Genomic DNA, 14864 nt, shown 5'->3' with positions numbered 1-14864 from the left:
TGGTAGAGGAAATCACATCAACATCTGGACTTCTAATTGGATTCCTTCTATGCAGACTTCTCTTATGAAATGGAGTGATCTTAATACAAGTGAATTTCAATGGGTTTCAGAGCTAATTGATCCTATCTCCCAACAGTGGAATGTTCCTCTTCTCAGGCAGTTATTTTCTGATAATCAGGTGGACTTTATTCTTACAATTCCTATTCAACTTGATCAAGAAGACATCATAATTTGGCCTTTTACTAATACAGGTATTGTTACTACTGCTTCTGCTTATAAAATGCTCTGTGAAAAGGTCTCTACTGAGGACATGTCAATGGGTTTGTCTCCAAGCTTTTGGTTAGCTTATTGGAAACTGAAGATGTCGTTGAAGTATCAGATTTTCATGTGAAAGATTATTCATGATGCAATTCCAGTTAAAACAAAACTTTTTAAACACAGGTATGATTCTGATCAATTTTGTGTGCTCTGGAACTGCAATCAGAAGGAAGATTTGAATCATATGTTGCTCTTTTGTCCCTTCACTAAGGCATTATGACAGAAGTTCTTTCCTCAACAGTTTGCTTTCATTATGCAGCAATCTTCTATCCTCTCTTGGATTAAAAGCTGGCAGAACAGGGATTTTATCTTCTCTATTCTGAACACTCCTCAGGCTTTGCATATAATAGCCTGCATTTTGCATTCTATATGGAAACATAGATGCAGTGTAATCTTTAACAACATTACACCTAACCACAATACTGTCATCCATCATGTTCATTCATATGTATCATGTCGTCATTTGCATGTTTACTCAGTTGTTCATAGAAACCCTCTTGGAGTTGGATACATTATGGGTAGTCACTGGAGTCCTCCTCCCTCTCAGTTCCTGAAAATAAACATTGATGCTTCTTATAATCATAAGTTTCTTTTAGCTGGAATTGGTATTCTAACAAGGAATTCTATAGGAGCATATGTTATGGGAAAATCAACCTTGAAAAGAGCTTCCATTGTACAGCAGGCTGAAGCATGGGCAATGTTGGAGGCTATGCAATTGGCATCTGCAAATGGCTGGTCTCATGTTATCTTTGAAACATATAACTTTGGTAACAGTAACTACTTACAACAACAATCTTCTCTTACTCAATGGCAAAGTATGCCTCTTCTTAGGAAATGTGTGAATGTATGTAATATTAACCCTGTATGGTCTTGTGTGTTTGTGCATAGAGTTTGTAATAAAGCTGCAGATGCTTTAACTAAGGCAGCCAGGAAAAACAATCTATGTGGGGAATGGTGGTCTCAATCAGGATGTAATAAATCTTTCTATGTAATATAAGCTTCGTCTCTTGTTCAAAAAAAGTCCTTACAGATGTGGCCTCTGGCAGCTGAATTGGTTCATTTCAGAATAATGGCCCCTGGAACAGTAAACTAATCATTCAACTTTCAAAATGTTTATGATCTGCGAAATATTTAAGATTTTAAATAGAAACAACAACCTTTCTTTTAAATTTATTCTTTTACAAATGTCCATCAGGAAAAACGAACAAGGTAACGAAAGGGTTGAACGCATCACAGACATAGAATCAAAAGACACGAAATCAACTAAAGGAGTACACGAGAAAGAATACCAACATTAGGAAGCCAAATCATTGGATTAGAAGAGCAAAATTTGGCTTTACATGAAAAGCTAAGTTTTCACATAACTATTCCTGACATATAAAGAAGGGATGCAAAACTAAGAAACCAACTAAAAGAATATAAGGAGGGATACAAAAAGGCCTTACCAGAAATTGATAAGAAGTATGCTTTACATGCTTTCTTTTAATGTAGTTTGAATGGGAAGAGTAGTTTGTTTGTGTCTACTTTGTTCTTGTGATTACTATATGAGTGAGGTCCACCAGAGCCCGTCTTGATATTCTGACATTTTCATCATCACTTTGAGGAAGAGAGTTGATGGCTGAGGCTGCCAGGTTGGCGTGTTCGGTTGCTAGTTCTTTTGCTCTTTGTATGCCGCGACTCTTACCAAGGTATTCAATGGCCTAGTATATTCAGATTAAGAGCACGCATTAGCAAAAAAAATATCGGAAACAAAAGGAAACAAGCTCTCAAAAGAAATCTCTCTTTAGCTTTTGAATAAAAACATGATTGAGCAAAAAAAAAATGTTCAACTGTACATCTTCTGTGTCTAGCACATAAGCATGATAGTAGTTGACTTATATCTGCTGTGTAACGATTCTAAAAACACCTAATTACTTAGCGAAGTGTGTGAGTGGATATATGGAAGAAGATATACTTACAAGATCAACATCTGCAGGGTCGCTGAAGCCTCGATTGATAACTTCTTGTAATTGTGGGAATTCTTCGATAGCAAACAATATCGGGGCTGTTATAATCCCCTATAAAATGAGCAAATTTACTTAGCAATTGATAGCATATTGATCGGTGCCTTATGACTTATGCAGACATCACGTGGAATCATGAAAAAGTTACTGATGTTCTTCGACCCATTAACCATCCAATAGCCAAAACCAGAAAAGGTGCAAAAATATGTTATACAAGTGTTCTCGAAAACTAGGAGTGTTGAAGGAGCCGAATGAGAAGCTTGATTCTCCATTAGAGAGGGTAAATTCATGCATCAAATGCTAAAAAATAACGAGTTTGAAGGTCCTTATGAATATGGATATGAGCCTATCAGTGCCCTTACCATAAGAATCAAAACAAGATAAATTCTACAACCGAACATAACAAAGGTGCAAAGATGAATTACATGGCGGATGTCAGAAAGCGAACCCTTTCCGAGAGAAGCTGACGTCCCTGTGAAATCGAGAACATCATCGATCAATTGATACGCCAAGCCCTGAGACGATAAAAAAAAACACAATCAGCAGAAGGCAAATAATTTATATCTCTGCAACATATGTGTGTCTGTGTAAGTGCATCTGGACATCAGTTACCAACCATAGATGCGAGGCCAACTCCTGTGTCGAGTGGGCTACCAGTTTAAGTCCTGTGCGCTTAAGGGTTTCTCAGTCTCACAAAGCCTCAAACCAACTTCAACCATAGATGCGAGGCCAACTACTAATGGCTTGTTCATTTCATTTTCAATATCTAACTGGAATCTTCTCAGAAATTTATTTTGGAGAATAGTGGTTTGTTTATCGCCTTTAGAAGTGTGTGATCACAACAGACAGAGATAGATGCTAGAATTGTTAATGGCAGATGATTGAAATTTTGTGTAAGCAAAGCAAGGGCTATTAGTAACATCCGTCGTGAAGGTTGTTAAGATCTCTGATTCTCCTTCACAACTTTTTAGCAACAGCAATAGGTTAAGAGAGCCTATCGGTGCCCTTTATAAATACCCTCTTTCCCCAATAATGCATAAACAAAAAGTGATTTCTAAAGTTTAAAGGTGTGGGTTGGATTAACTTACTTCATCCTTAGTGACCCTAGTTATAGAGTAGATGCAATATAAAAATTCCAACATAATCATTAGATAATTGGATGTAAGAGGTGACGTGAACAGCCATATTTTCAAGTGTAGATCAACTTCTAATACGATAGAAGCGTTAAATAGCAGAATTTTCTTGCACATGATACCAATAGTGAAATTCAATGCACTTTATCTCCAGTTGCGCCCCAGATATACAGTTTCAAGACACTGTGCAAGAAACCCCAACCATACAAAGAAAATATTGCAAAAGAAAGAGTCGAAATACCAGATTGCGGCCGTAATTGTAGGCTAGCATTGCAACATCAGTTGCCTGGCCAGCCAGCAGAGCGATTGCTTTGCAACTATTCGCGATCAATGATGCTGTCTTATAATATGTCTTTTGCATATACTGGTCCATGCTGCAATCAATTTAAATTCACACCAAACATTAGACAGTTGCTCTTCTATATGATAACAAACCCATCCAGTAAGAGATGCTAATAACAGTTAATGAAGCCTAAACCTCAATTTTTACTAAGCATAGCTTACAATAACAAACCCACACGTTAAATAAGAGATGATGTTGAACTTGACCAACAATAAGGATGGAAGAAGTATGTGGGATGGGCTCCAAGTCTGGAGCGTCTTCTCAAGCTAAATGTGCCTACAAGGTGAGTATATTCACCATCTACTTATTATGAGAGACCAGTCTCACTCCTTTCTTACCACCAAATTTCAACTATTGTCCGTTCAATGATAAATAACTATAGTTGCTCCGAATTTTTTTTTCTCCATTGCTCACCTATTCATTTCCTTCCTCGGTAACCTCAAAATTCTCAATCTAGGAACTTTATGCTATGTATCCCCCCTAATGCTGTAATATAAATTTAATATTGACAATATGCATGTTATTTATCTTCTGACTCCATGCTTTTTCTAACATTCGACCTACCACTTGTGATTTCTCAGTGTTTAAAATGGTGATTAGATATTAGTAGCCCAACAGAAGAACATAGTTTTAGACGTTCACATGTAACATTGAGTAAAGTAGAATGCACAAAACTGGTAGACGCTACAAGATACAGAAACCATTGTTGGGATACCTTACCTACAGCGCTGTTCTGATGTACTGGCCATTTGCATTGTTTCACCTGTTACAAGATGCTCAACAACCGTTGCAAGTAATGTGACAACCTGCAAAATGCACGCTAATGAGGATCAAGATTGACAAAATTTGGCAAGTACCAATAAAAGATGAGACGGGATCTTTGATGAAGTTGGTGACCCCTTAGTTACTTACTACCAAAGGGTGGATGCCGATTACTAGACATCCCACTCATAATCACCCTCATCAAGAGAACTAAACTAATCAACTAGATTTACCTACAGATACATGATTCACAACCTGCCTCAAGACATGGTCTTTGACTAACTGTGTACTAGGAAACTATCTACCGTTTCATGGTTACCATGGTCTTTATGTGCCCCTCTAGTAAGCAATTTCCACTCCCTTTCCCCAAGTTACCACTTTTATTTTATTTTTTTTATAAAAGATGTAATCTGATGGTAGACTGTGGATGGTAACTAGCAAATATGAGACCCTGATGAATTCTATTTAAGGCTAACGTCAAAAAGATGGTCATACAGAAGCTAGGCAAAGTCGGTAAATTGCTGCAAAGAAGAAGTTGTTACAAGGTAAAGACAAACCTCTGTATTTTTAAGAGAGGCAAGTGCCACACAAGCTCGAGAAAGCAGAAAATCTCCTGCTAGCACAGACAGCTGCATCATTTAAACAATCAATTTGAGGCTGAATGTTGTCTCGGACAGTCAAAAAGTAACCCAATATTAAAGTGATTAATACCAGGCATAGTCTTAAAGAAGAAATTACCCAAGAACAGATCTATATACAGCTAAGTAATCAACAATATCGACATAAGGGATGTGCATTATGAAAAAATGAACCCTTTTTGAGGTCATCGTTCAAATTCCAAGTCTAAATTATTATTAACAGGATAACAATGTAAAGCATAATTCAGGATTCAAACATCGAAATTGCCAATCATTTCCTAAACATGAAAAGCATTCGCAGGGAGGGGACTGAAAAGAAAGTGCAGCAAAGATACCTTATTCCCCATTAAGAAATTAAGGGAACGAACCCCACGCCTTGTATCAGCATCATCCAAGACATCATCATGAAGAAGACTTGCAACCTAGCAGACAGGATACCCAAGTTTAAATATTCATGTGAAAGAAAAAGAGAAGATAAGAGTAAGTGGCAAATGATAAAAGGAAGCATCATGGTACTCTGGTGCGAATGGAAAAGAGGGTTATTCATTTAAAGAATGGTAAAGATAAATAGATGTTCAACCAAGTAAAGGACCAGTCTACAGTTGTGACCCATCTACAGGACGAAGAAACGCTCACATAACAGGGTTTTCTTTCTTAAATATTATCAAACGCACCGACATGTATGACATACCTAAACACGAGATTAATGTAACTCAATCAGATATAAGGTCATTTTAAAGGTTTTTAACGGCGTGAAAGTCATAACTTAATTTCCTCAGGTAAGTCGAGCATTACAAACAATTAAGCGTTAGCACGATCATCTCTGTATAATATGTAATAAATTTCCCAAAAGGTTTCGTACACCAGCCGGAGTGAGATTAAATTCTAGACAAAATGCATTTATTCTAAAGAACTCACATGAATCATCTCGGTAATCTCAGTAATACACTGCTGCCTTGTACGGAGTTCATTGGAAAAATTAGCCACAGCATCGGGAACAGATCCAGGTAGCGACACATTCAATGCTGATGCCATCAACAATAGAACCTGCATAAGAGAAAGGAATCTGTAGTTTCGTATGAGGAAGACAGAGACAAACACACAAACAGAAGTAAAACAGGCATGTCATTATAAACTGTAAGTAGCATAAAGGTTATACTCGATCTACAGTAATTAATGTGCAGACTGGTGATGATGTTCGTAATGTCAGTATAAAGATAACCGTGAGCTACATCCAGACAAAGATTCATGAGCAGATCGCCCCAACCATTGCTGCCTCACCACCAATTATTCCTCCGTCACTATCTTCACCTTTATTTATCTTATATAACAACTACAACCTACAAAATGTCCATCCTTTTTCATTTTATCATCAGTCATCACCAATGACCACAACTAGAACCTCCTTAGCATCAACGGGCAAGACTACTCTAAGCATCGAGGATCATAGTACAGTAAAATAAAGGTATAATTGATGTTACGTCAAAGAGGGTCAGAAGCCTGAAATGTAAACGCATTAGTTCATACCGTGGGACGAAACCTCTTTCCCTCTACCCCCATCTTGAAGAAGTATTCAGCAGCTGAGGCAAGCTTAGGGACCTACATCAAAAATAAGCATACATGTTTATCTTTGATGTTCATTACTCTGAAAGATTATCAGAAGCGAGGGGAGAAAAAAAAAAGAATGTACCTCAGCAACCACCATCTCACGTAGCCGATTACCAATAAGAGAGAGTTCATCAGCAACAAGAGAAAATGGATCCACTGGCTCCTACAAAACACAATTTCATGTTCTAAAACTAACTTATTCTTTCATTAAAAAAAAAGAAAGAAAGAAAGAAAAAATACCAGCACCAACAATATATACTTCTATACCATAATATATTGGAACCTTTCTTATTGTGGGTCTTTAGGTCTCACATGTTAGTACCCTACTTCCCCGAGAAGGCAAGATCCACAAGCATTGGCAGGTATCTCTCTTCACATGTGCAGCAATCTCTTTTTTTAAGGCATTTTAGATTAATGCGTGAGCTAATATAGCCCAGATAACATCTTATTGTACGGAAAGAGATAACCAGCTAATATTCAGACAAACAATACACGAACAAAAATATTATTCTTTTTTGACAAACTTGTAGTTCATTCGACTACCCAATATATAATTCCTACAATTTGCTATCGGCTATATTCACATACTTGGGTGTAGGGTTCCACTAAGATAATATAGGAGACTATCGGCAATATTCACATGGTTAGATGTAGGTCCACTAAGATAATACACGAGATTAGGCAAAGACGCATCTCGATGGTTTCACTTTTGAAATACCCATGCCCAGGAAATACTTACTACACTAGAAACAAAAATATGTCGTAAATATACATAATTACACTTTTAACCGATTGAAACATATAAACAAACAAAGAGGGGTCAGATAACAAACAAATTAAAATTACAAGACCTACCTCGACTAAAGAACTCCCACCTTGCTGAACTTGAAACCTGAAGCTGTGGAACGAGTGGGAATTCCCATAAGAAGCATCACCACCAACGAAAACCTAGCCATTCAGAAGAGCCATCAGTTCCATTATTAACAGCACCATCAAACAAGGAACTCCATGGTGTTGTATAGTTTATCCCTTGAATATTTAAACAAAATTAAAATTCTTACCAAAGAAGTCATCATTAACAAATGAATAGTTAAGGCACCCATTTACCGGACATGCAGAGGATTAAACATTTAAATTCTGGGGCACCTCTAGTCAAACCCTCAACATCAATTAGTTTGGTTACACTGTTCCAATCAGTTAGTAAATCCATAATAAAACCTTTTTGGGGTTTCTTTTTTTTTTATGGTGAAACATAATGTTCTCGTTATGGTCCAAAAATCACTAATAACAATCAGTAGTAGACAGAATTGAAATTACAAACACAATTAACCTCAAATTTCCATTAGTAACAAAAACCTAGGTTTTAGAAATATACCAAAAGAAGAAAAACTAAGAATGAAAGCAATCATAACAAACAACTTTCTCTGAAGTACTGATTAAGTGTAAGATCATACCTTGGGAAGAAGAAGAAGAAGAAGAGAAGGCTGTTGTCGATGGATCTCCGGTAAGGTTTTACTCAAACATGATGATGAAGTTGAAAGGATTCCAGTTTTGGAGCTCAAATTTCTTAAAGCCAATCTCAAATACATATTTACTCTCAAAAGCAAATCACAAAAAAAAGTATAAGGGAAGGGATTTGAAGGGGTGTAAGAAAACAGAAGTAGTTTTGCTTGCTCTTTGCCTCTTGCTGGGCAAGTCACGCATCGTGAATGAAACTTTGGCCACGTTGCCCCAAATACGACATTTGTGGTGCTAGGGCCTTCAAATTAGGACTTGGAATTGGTACTGTGAGTGTGACTGTGAGTGTGTGTGACGGCCGGCTTCCTTTTTCCTTCTTTGGGCCAATTACAGAATCGCCGTCGTTTTTTTTTTTTTGAGAAACACACCAAATAAATTAACATAGCAGAAGTTTACGGACATCAACTAAAGGTTCTTTCCTCGATAAGTTGTCCAAAAAGGAGAAAAAGAAACCTAAATATCCTTTAAAACATACGTTCTAGTCCGAGGTGCAAGTTCAGAGGCGGAGCCACATGGAAGGGTGGGTGTACAATTGCCCACCCATCCCAAATGGCTTTCAAGCCCAATTATGATCTCTTAAGCCAAATTCTAGATATTTTTACTCATTTGCACCCCTAAAATATGTGTTAATTGATAAGTTGCCCACCCATTTTCTAAATCCTGACTCCGCCCATGTGCGAGCCGGTCAGCTATCTTGTTCTTAATACGCTTAATATGTATAATATTAAAACTACTTCAACAAGAAAAAGAACACCGACAGTCTTCCAAAAGATCACTGCATCTCCAATCCACTGCACTATTGCCTCCTTTAACAAAATCCACCAACTGAAGGCAATCACTAGCGAACAACACTTTAGACAGATTCATCTCCTTTGCCCAGGAGATTGCCAAAATTAAAGCAGTCGCCTCAGCAGCAACTGCATCTGTGATCAGTCCAAAGTCTGACTTCGAACCCTTTATTGTACCTGCATTGTCACAGAGAATAATACCAACACCCATGTTAAAATTCTTGAAAGAGCCATCTATAAACATGATATGATCAACCGCCTGAATGGAAGTTTTATTTTCCATTCTAAAGAACTTCACAGGTAAAGGAGGAGCAATATAAGTATTGATATGTCTTCTAGTATCCAATATAACTTTGTCAAGATTTATAATGACATTTCTGAAAACCACATTACACCTTAACTTCCAAATACACCGCATTACTATTGCTCCAATACTCGGCCAGTTCACTGGAAAAGGTGACTTTCCAGTGTCATATTGCATCTCATATATGGTTTGCTCTGTCTTTGCAACACTTGGTTGCTTCTGAGTTTGATTGGATAGAAGATATTTTTCTGTTGTGGTTTGATATTCGGTCACAAAATGATCATACTTTTGTAATTCATTTACAAAATGGTCTTTTTCCATCCGATCTAATATTTTTGAATAAAATTGTGTTATCTTTTCCGAAAATACCCTACCTCAAAACACTCTTCCTAGTTAACTAATTGGTTGAAGTGGTGGTGATGAAGCGGTGGTGGTGGTGGTGGAAGCTTAAGAATCTCTGCTAAACCCCGAAGGGGAAGGGGTGAACCCTTTGGGTGAATGCGGTGTAACGATCCTGAATGTGGTTTAAAAAACCTGAATGCGGTTTTACGATCCTGAATGCGGTGTAACGATATGTAAACGGCATCACCACCACCTACAAATAGCACCACCGTCAAAAAAATTATAATGAAAGCAAAAGTTAAAATTGTGCATGAAGGGATAAATATGAAGGACACATAAGTAATTTCATTAACATATTTAACTGTGAGTCACCACTTAACTCTCTTTTTAACGGAAGTATGATCATTTTGTTAATAGTTTGTAAAAGTAGGATGCTTTTGTGAATGGGTCCTAATACTAGGACTGTTTTGTATGTTTTTGATCTTTCTTTTGCACACATATCGTTCATATTCTCAGTTTATTATCTAATCATGACATGGTTTGGCCATTTTTATGGGATAAGATCCAATGACATGGTTATATTGACATAATCATGACATGGTTTGACCATTTTTTCTATAAAACCCAAGCGACAACGTATTTGAAGCTCATTTTTTGGTGACATGTTCCTCTTATATAGCTCTACTACCAAAAATGAAAACATTCTGAGATGTATAAGACTACCATCTACCATTTTGAATATCAACCTTTGAAGATTAACGGCTGAAATTAAAATTTGTGGATGGTGAAGTTTCGTATATCGGAATACTCTCATTTTTGGCAGGAATGTAGAGCTATATAAGTGAAACATGTCACCAAAAAATTACCTTAAAACTCGTTGTCACTTGGATTTTGTAGAAAAAATAGCCAAACCATGTCATGATTATGTCAATATAACCATGTCAGCGGATCCTGCCCCATTATCTAATAGTAATAATCTTTAAAAGTTTATTATCATGAGTAAAGCTCAAGGAAATTAATTTTTTCTCGTAAAGGTATATAAACAATCGGAGAAGTATAAAAAATATTAACCATGTGTGAGTTGTGGCTCAGTCTGACCCGCCGAGTTACCAGTTTCGGTTCTTACTAAATTTACCCTCTTTAATCGAGATAGGTACGGTACAGTTATACTTTGTTTCAATTTAACCCGTACATTGCTCTAGTTAACGATGGTAACTAGCAAAAAGAAGTCGGAGAGAAAATTCATTCATAAAAAGTAATCTTCACAAGGTGGTGTTGCTCTTGCAAAATTACTTGGTGAATCGTGTTGATAAAACTGTCACTGTTTATCTTCCTCTTAATAACCAGTAAGGTTTCCTCGTTAACGAGGTAGTCTATCTGTTATACCAAAAGAAAGAACCATACTTGTAGCGTACCAGAGAATTTTTGCTCCCAACGAGTCGGGTTACGACCCGCTTGGCCAGCTCCGACTCTCTGATATGCCACTCAAGAAACTAAACTTTCAAAATTTCGGACCAATTCGATTAAGGGTCAAGTAAATGTCAGAATTGTCAGAGTAGTTCTGGATACCAGCCACCATCGTCCAGTGCCAATGGTCTTCCGGGTGGCCACCGAGGTGGTGGGGTGCCCCGGTGGGCCTGACAACACACACCGCATCATACGGGTGAGGAATGGCCAGTGCCAATGTCATGGTAGGTCTGGTTACCAGCCATCGTTGCCGCAACGATCTTCCGGGTAGCCACCCATAGGTGTGTGCCCTAGTGGGCCTGACAATCTCACCGTCCCAGACGGTTTATCCAGATATAATGGGGGTGCCAATTATGGCCCAGTAGATGGTATGAACTTCCTTGAAGTAACCATTCCTTTTCAGATGATATAAGTTACCTCGCACAATAATAACCATTTCCTAAATCACTAGCCGAGGCAGATGATATGAATTACCTTGAATGGTAATAATCATCTCTTGTCTCACTGACTGTATGGTTATCAAATGGTATGAATTATCTCGAAGACGCAACAATCATCTCATTATTAGGTATCATCTCATTATTTGGTAGTATGAACATCCAGTACTGCAACTACCTCTTACCAAAACATGTTATAAACTGCTAGGGTTGCAATCATCTCCGAATAGATGGTATGAACTGTCAAGCAGCAACCAACACTTCCAGATGATATGAACAACCTTGCATGGTTGTGCTGAACCGCATAGCGGCTGCCTACGTACCCTCTCCGTTGCTCGAAGGGATCAAACACGACCGTAGTTCGTCATTCTTATATGAATAGATAGTATGAACTACCCATAGTAGAAACTATCTCTTATTAGCTATCAAATAAACTTAATTTCACCGAGCCAGCAGTTCATATAGATTCCCAGTGTCATTTTCTATCAAATAAACTTAATCAACGTATTAATACATATTAGTTTACAAATCTCACTCTAACCCAAAGTATCCATCTACATGACATAAGGAATAAACTTGATTTACTTTCAAATAAATCAAAGTGACCAGCACATTAAGTTACTCTAGATCTTATCGAATAATGGATAGGCACATAGTAAAATGATCCTTGGGTATATTGGTTAACATGCTATAGACGTATTTCATATCTTTCTTGTGCCCATCACACAAATCTAAGTACCTAAAAGTATGAACAAAATGATTCTCCAACCACAACAGAGCAAGACGTGTAGAAGGACTATAGCTCCAGCTTGCTATTTCCTAAAGAAACTTGGCCTAAAATTCAGGGTGAACAACACAATAACCAGCTAGAATACAAGCAATTGAAATGCACATCAAATGTGCCGGAAACCAAACTTGAACAAGGGTGCTATTATTTACAAATCCACAAGTAATAATAATGATTACATGTCAGCACTGGGACTTCCAGTTTACATTTCTCTTATGATAACAAGTTACAGTAAATAGCATTTTCATATAGTAATTTGTTGCATACGTTTCCAAAAGACAAATTCATACAATAATTGATCATCAACATAGCAGCTAAACAATCCGTGAGACCAAATCTGAGAGTAGTCATTCACATAATCGAAGAGAATAAGCACTCAATCGAGTTCAGCCGTTATAGTTCATGAGATATGACTTCAATCATAAAACAGAAAAACAATAATCCATGGATCGTACCATAACAAGATTTTCACAAAGCATTCATAACTATAGCCATTACAATGTATATACAATTTAAAGGAAGGTAACAGTGAGATATCAAGTTACGAGTGATTTTATAAGCTCAAACGAGACTGAATTCCTATAGGCATCACTGTACAAAGTCCCCTGTTTGGGGTACTTCCCATGATCCATTTGCTTTGAAATTTATACATATGAAACATAACCCAGTTGGGTTTCTCATATCCAAAAATCAGATAAATCCCAGTAGTATAAGTTCCTCATTTTAACCCTAAACAGTTTGCCACGTTATACAAATTCTGATGATAGGTTCTCTGTACTGCAGAAGTTTCTACCAGTTTTAATGGTCCGATTATACCGAAAATTTAACCGAGCTTTCCAGACATATCTATGCATAACATATCCAAAATTAGTTGAGTTCTAACGGTTAGATGTTGATTTGTGACTTATTTAATATGATCAAACCAAACTGAACTACACAGGCGTAACCGGAGAAAGTCCCCTAGTTGGTGTACTTACCACGGTACATTTTGTTTGAAATTTCTACAGATTAGTAATCACAAACATGGGTTCCTCATATCCGAAAATTAACAAAATCCATGCAATCTAAGTGCCTCGTTTTAGTATAAAAACTCTCCCATGTAGTTTACATTCAGCAGTATGGTTCTCTGACAAACAGCAGTTTATAACACTTACCTAAGTCAGATCATTATGAAATTTTAGGCGAGTCTCACTGATATTCTAATGTATAACATATTCAAAAATCATAAGATTTCAACGGTTAGATCTCATTTTATGACTCAATTTATATGTCAGATCAATGAAATTCAAAACTCAAATTACGGTTCCATCATCCAAACCAAGCTTCCTGTTCACCAGCTCACACATGAACATGATTAGTATTGAAACACTACAAACCCATCTTATAGTTTTGCCTGAATTGATGATTAAATAAAAGATTATATAAAATCTCTAATTTTCTTGAAGAACCCTAAATTTCAAAATTTCCATATGAACTCATCAAATCATATAATTGATGCTCTTTGCTAGCTACCCATTGGTTTAATACATAGAAACTTCAACAACCCATATTCAATTCAAGAAAAACAGATCCAAACACAACTAACTTAAATTTAGTAGAATTAGATAAAGAGGAAGTTCCATACCTTCCATGCAAACGACACAAAGATTAGCAACAACGAATCAATAATATTCCAAGCTCGATTCATTTGATTTCTCAAACAAATCCTCTACCGTTCCCCATCTTCCAAAACCAATTTCTGAAATTGCTTAAGATTAGAAGAAAGGAAATAAAGTGAGAACCCTAGTTCTCATATGAACATAAGTTTCAATTCAGAGAAGAAATTATAACAGAAAACTAAATCGAAGCATGCATCAACGTGGTTATACAAACCCATCAATTGACATGGATATCAATGTTCAATTCAGTAAGAAAATGATTACTTCAACATCTAACAATTCAAGAACATAAAGAAGAGATTCTCCATCTCGACTACGAATCAAACCAACTACATCCACACCTCTGTGTCTCCATCTAATAAGATTTCTGCAAAGCTACTCATGCATAAGTATGTTCAACAGAGAAAGGGAAAAAGGGGGAAAGGAAGAAGATGAAAAAATCTCCCCAAGAATAGCTGGTCTTTTCCGTTTTTAAGGACAAACACCACGCGTCCAAAAACAAGAACACTAAACTCTATGTGTAGGCACCTGTCTAGATGCATGCTTATCTATATAAGCACCCAACAATTTAAGATAAGACAGGCTTTCATGTATTTGGGTACTAACATTAATTATATGGGCACCCTAAGATGTTGTGAACACTTGAGTATTAGATTCTTAGGCACTGTAAGTGCATAATTTGACTAAAGGGTCCGGTCAAACCTGTGAAAAAGATTCGTACTGTCACAATACTGATTATAATCCTAAAAGCACAACTA

General features: G+C 36.9%; 1 protein-coding gene and 1 long non-coding RNA gene across 6 annotated transcripts; both read right to left on the bottom strand.

Annotated features, from left to right (window-relative positions):
- Positions 1–482: 482 nt before the first annotated feature.
- Positions 483–8675, bottom strand: LOC113290110 (solanesyl diphosphate synthase 3, chloroplastic/mitochondrial-like). Of its 5 annotated transcripts, XR_003331397.1 has the most exons (15): positions 8260–8675; positions 7661–7753; positions 6888–6968; positions 6725–6796; positions 6116–6244; positions 5533–5619; positions 5117–5188; positions 4518–4603; positions 3696–3828; positions 2747–2836; positions 2277–2375; positions 1764–2018; positions 1347–1394; positions 973–1040; positions 483–868 (listed from the first exon to the last, which is right to left on the bottom strand). XR_003331397.1 is itself a non-coding variant. In XM_026539643.1 (12 exons), exons 1-12 carry the CDS (start codon positions 8392–8394, stop codon positions 1839–1841), a joined length of 1257 nt encoding a protein of 418 aa, XP_026395428.1. In that variant the 5' UTR covers positions 8395–8674; the 3' UTR covers positions 1449–1838. The 5 variants fall into 5 exon arrangements, 1 of the variants encoding a protein (XP_026395428.1); XR_003331398.1 differs by lacking the exon at positions 1347–1394 and having other exon boundaries at positions 973–1050; XR_003331396.1 differs by lacking the exon at positions 1347–1394.
- Positions 8676–12542: 3867 nt separating this feature from the next.
- Positions 12543–14618, bottom strand: LOC113290108. Its single transcript, XR_003331395.1, has 2 exons — positions 14448–14618; positions 12543–14186 (listed from the first exon to the last, which is right to left on the bottom strand). It is a non-coding gene; the product is annotated as an uncharacterized LOC113290108 (long non-coding RNA).
- Positions 14619–14864: the final 246 nt, after the last annotated feature.

This window comes from Papaver somniferum, chromosome 6, assembly GCF_003573695.1.
Source record: "Papaver somniferum cultivar HN1 chromosome 6, ASM357369v1, whole genome shotgun sequence".
Taxonomy (NCBI): domain Eukaryota; kingdom Viridiplantae; phylum Streptophyta; class Magnoliopsida; order Ranunculales; family Papaveraceae; genus Papaver; species Papaver somniferum.
The sequence above is the reverse complement of the archived record's forward strand: the minus strand, read 5'-3'. Positions and strand labels throughout refer to the sequence as shown.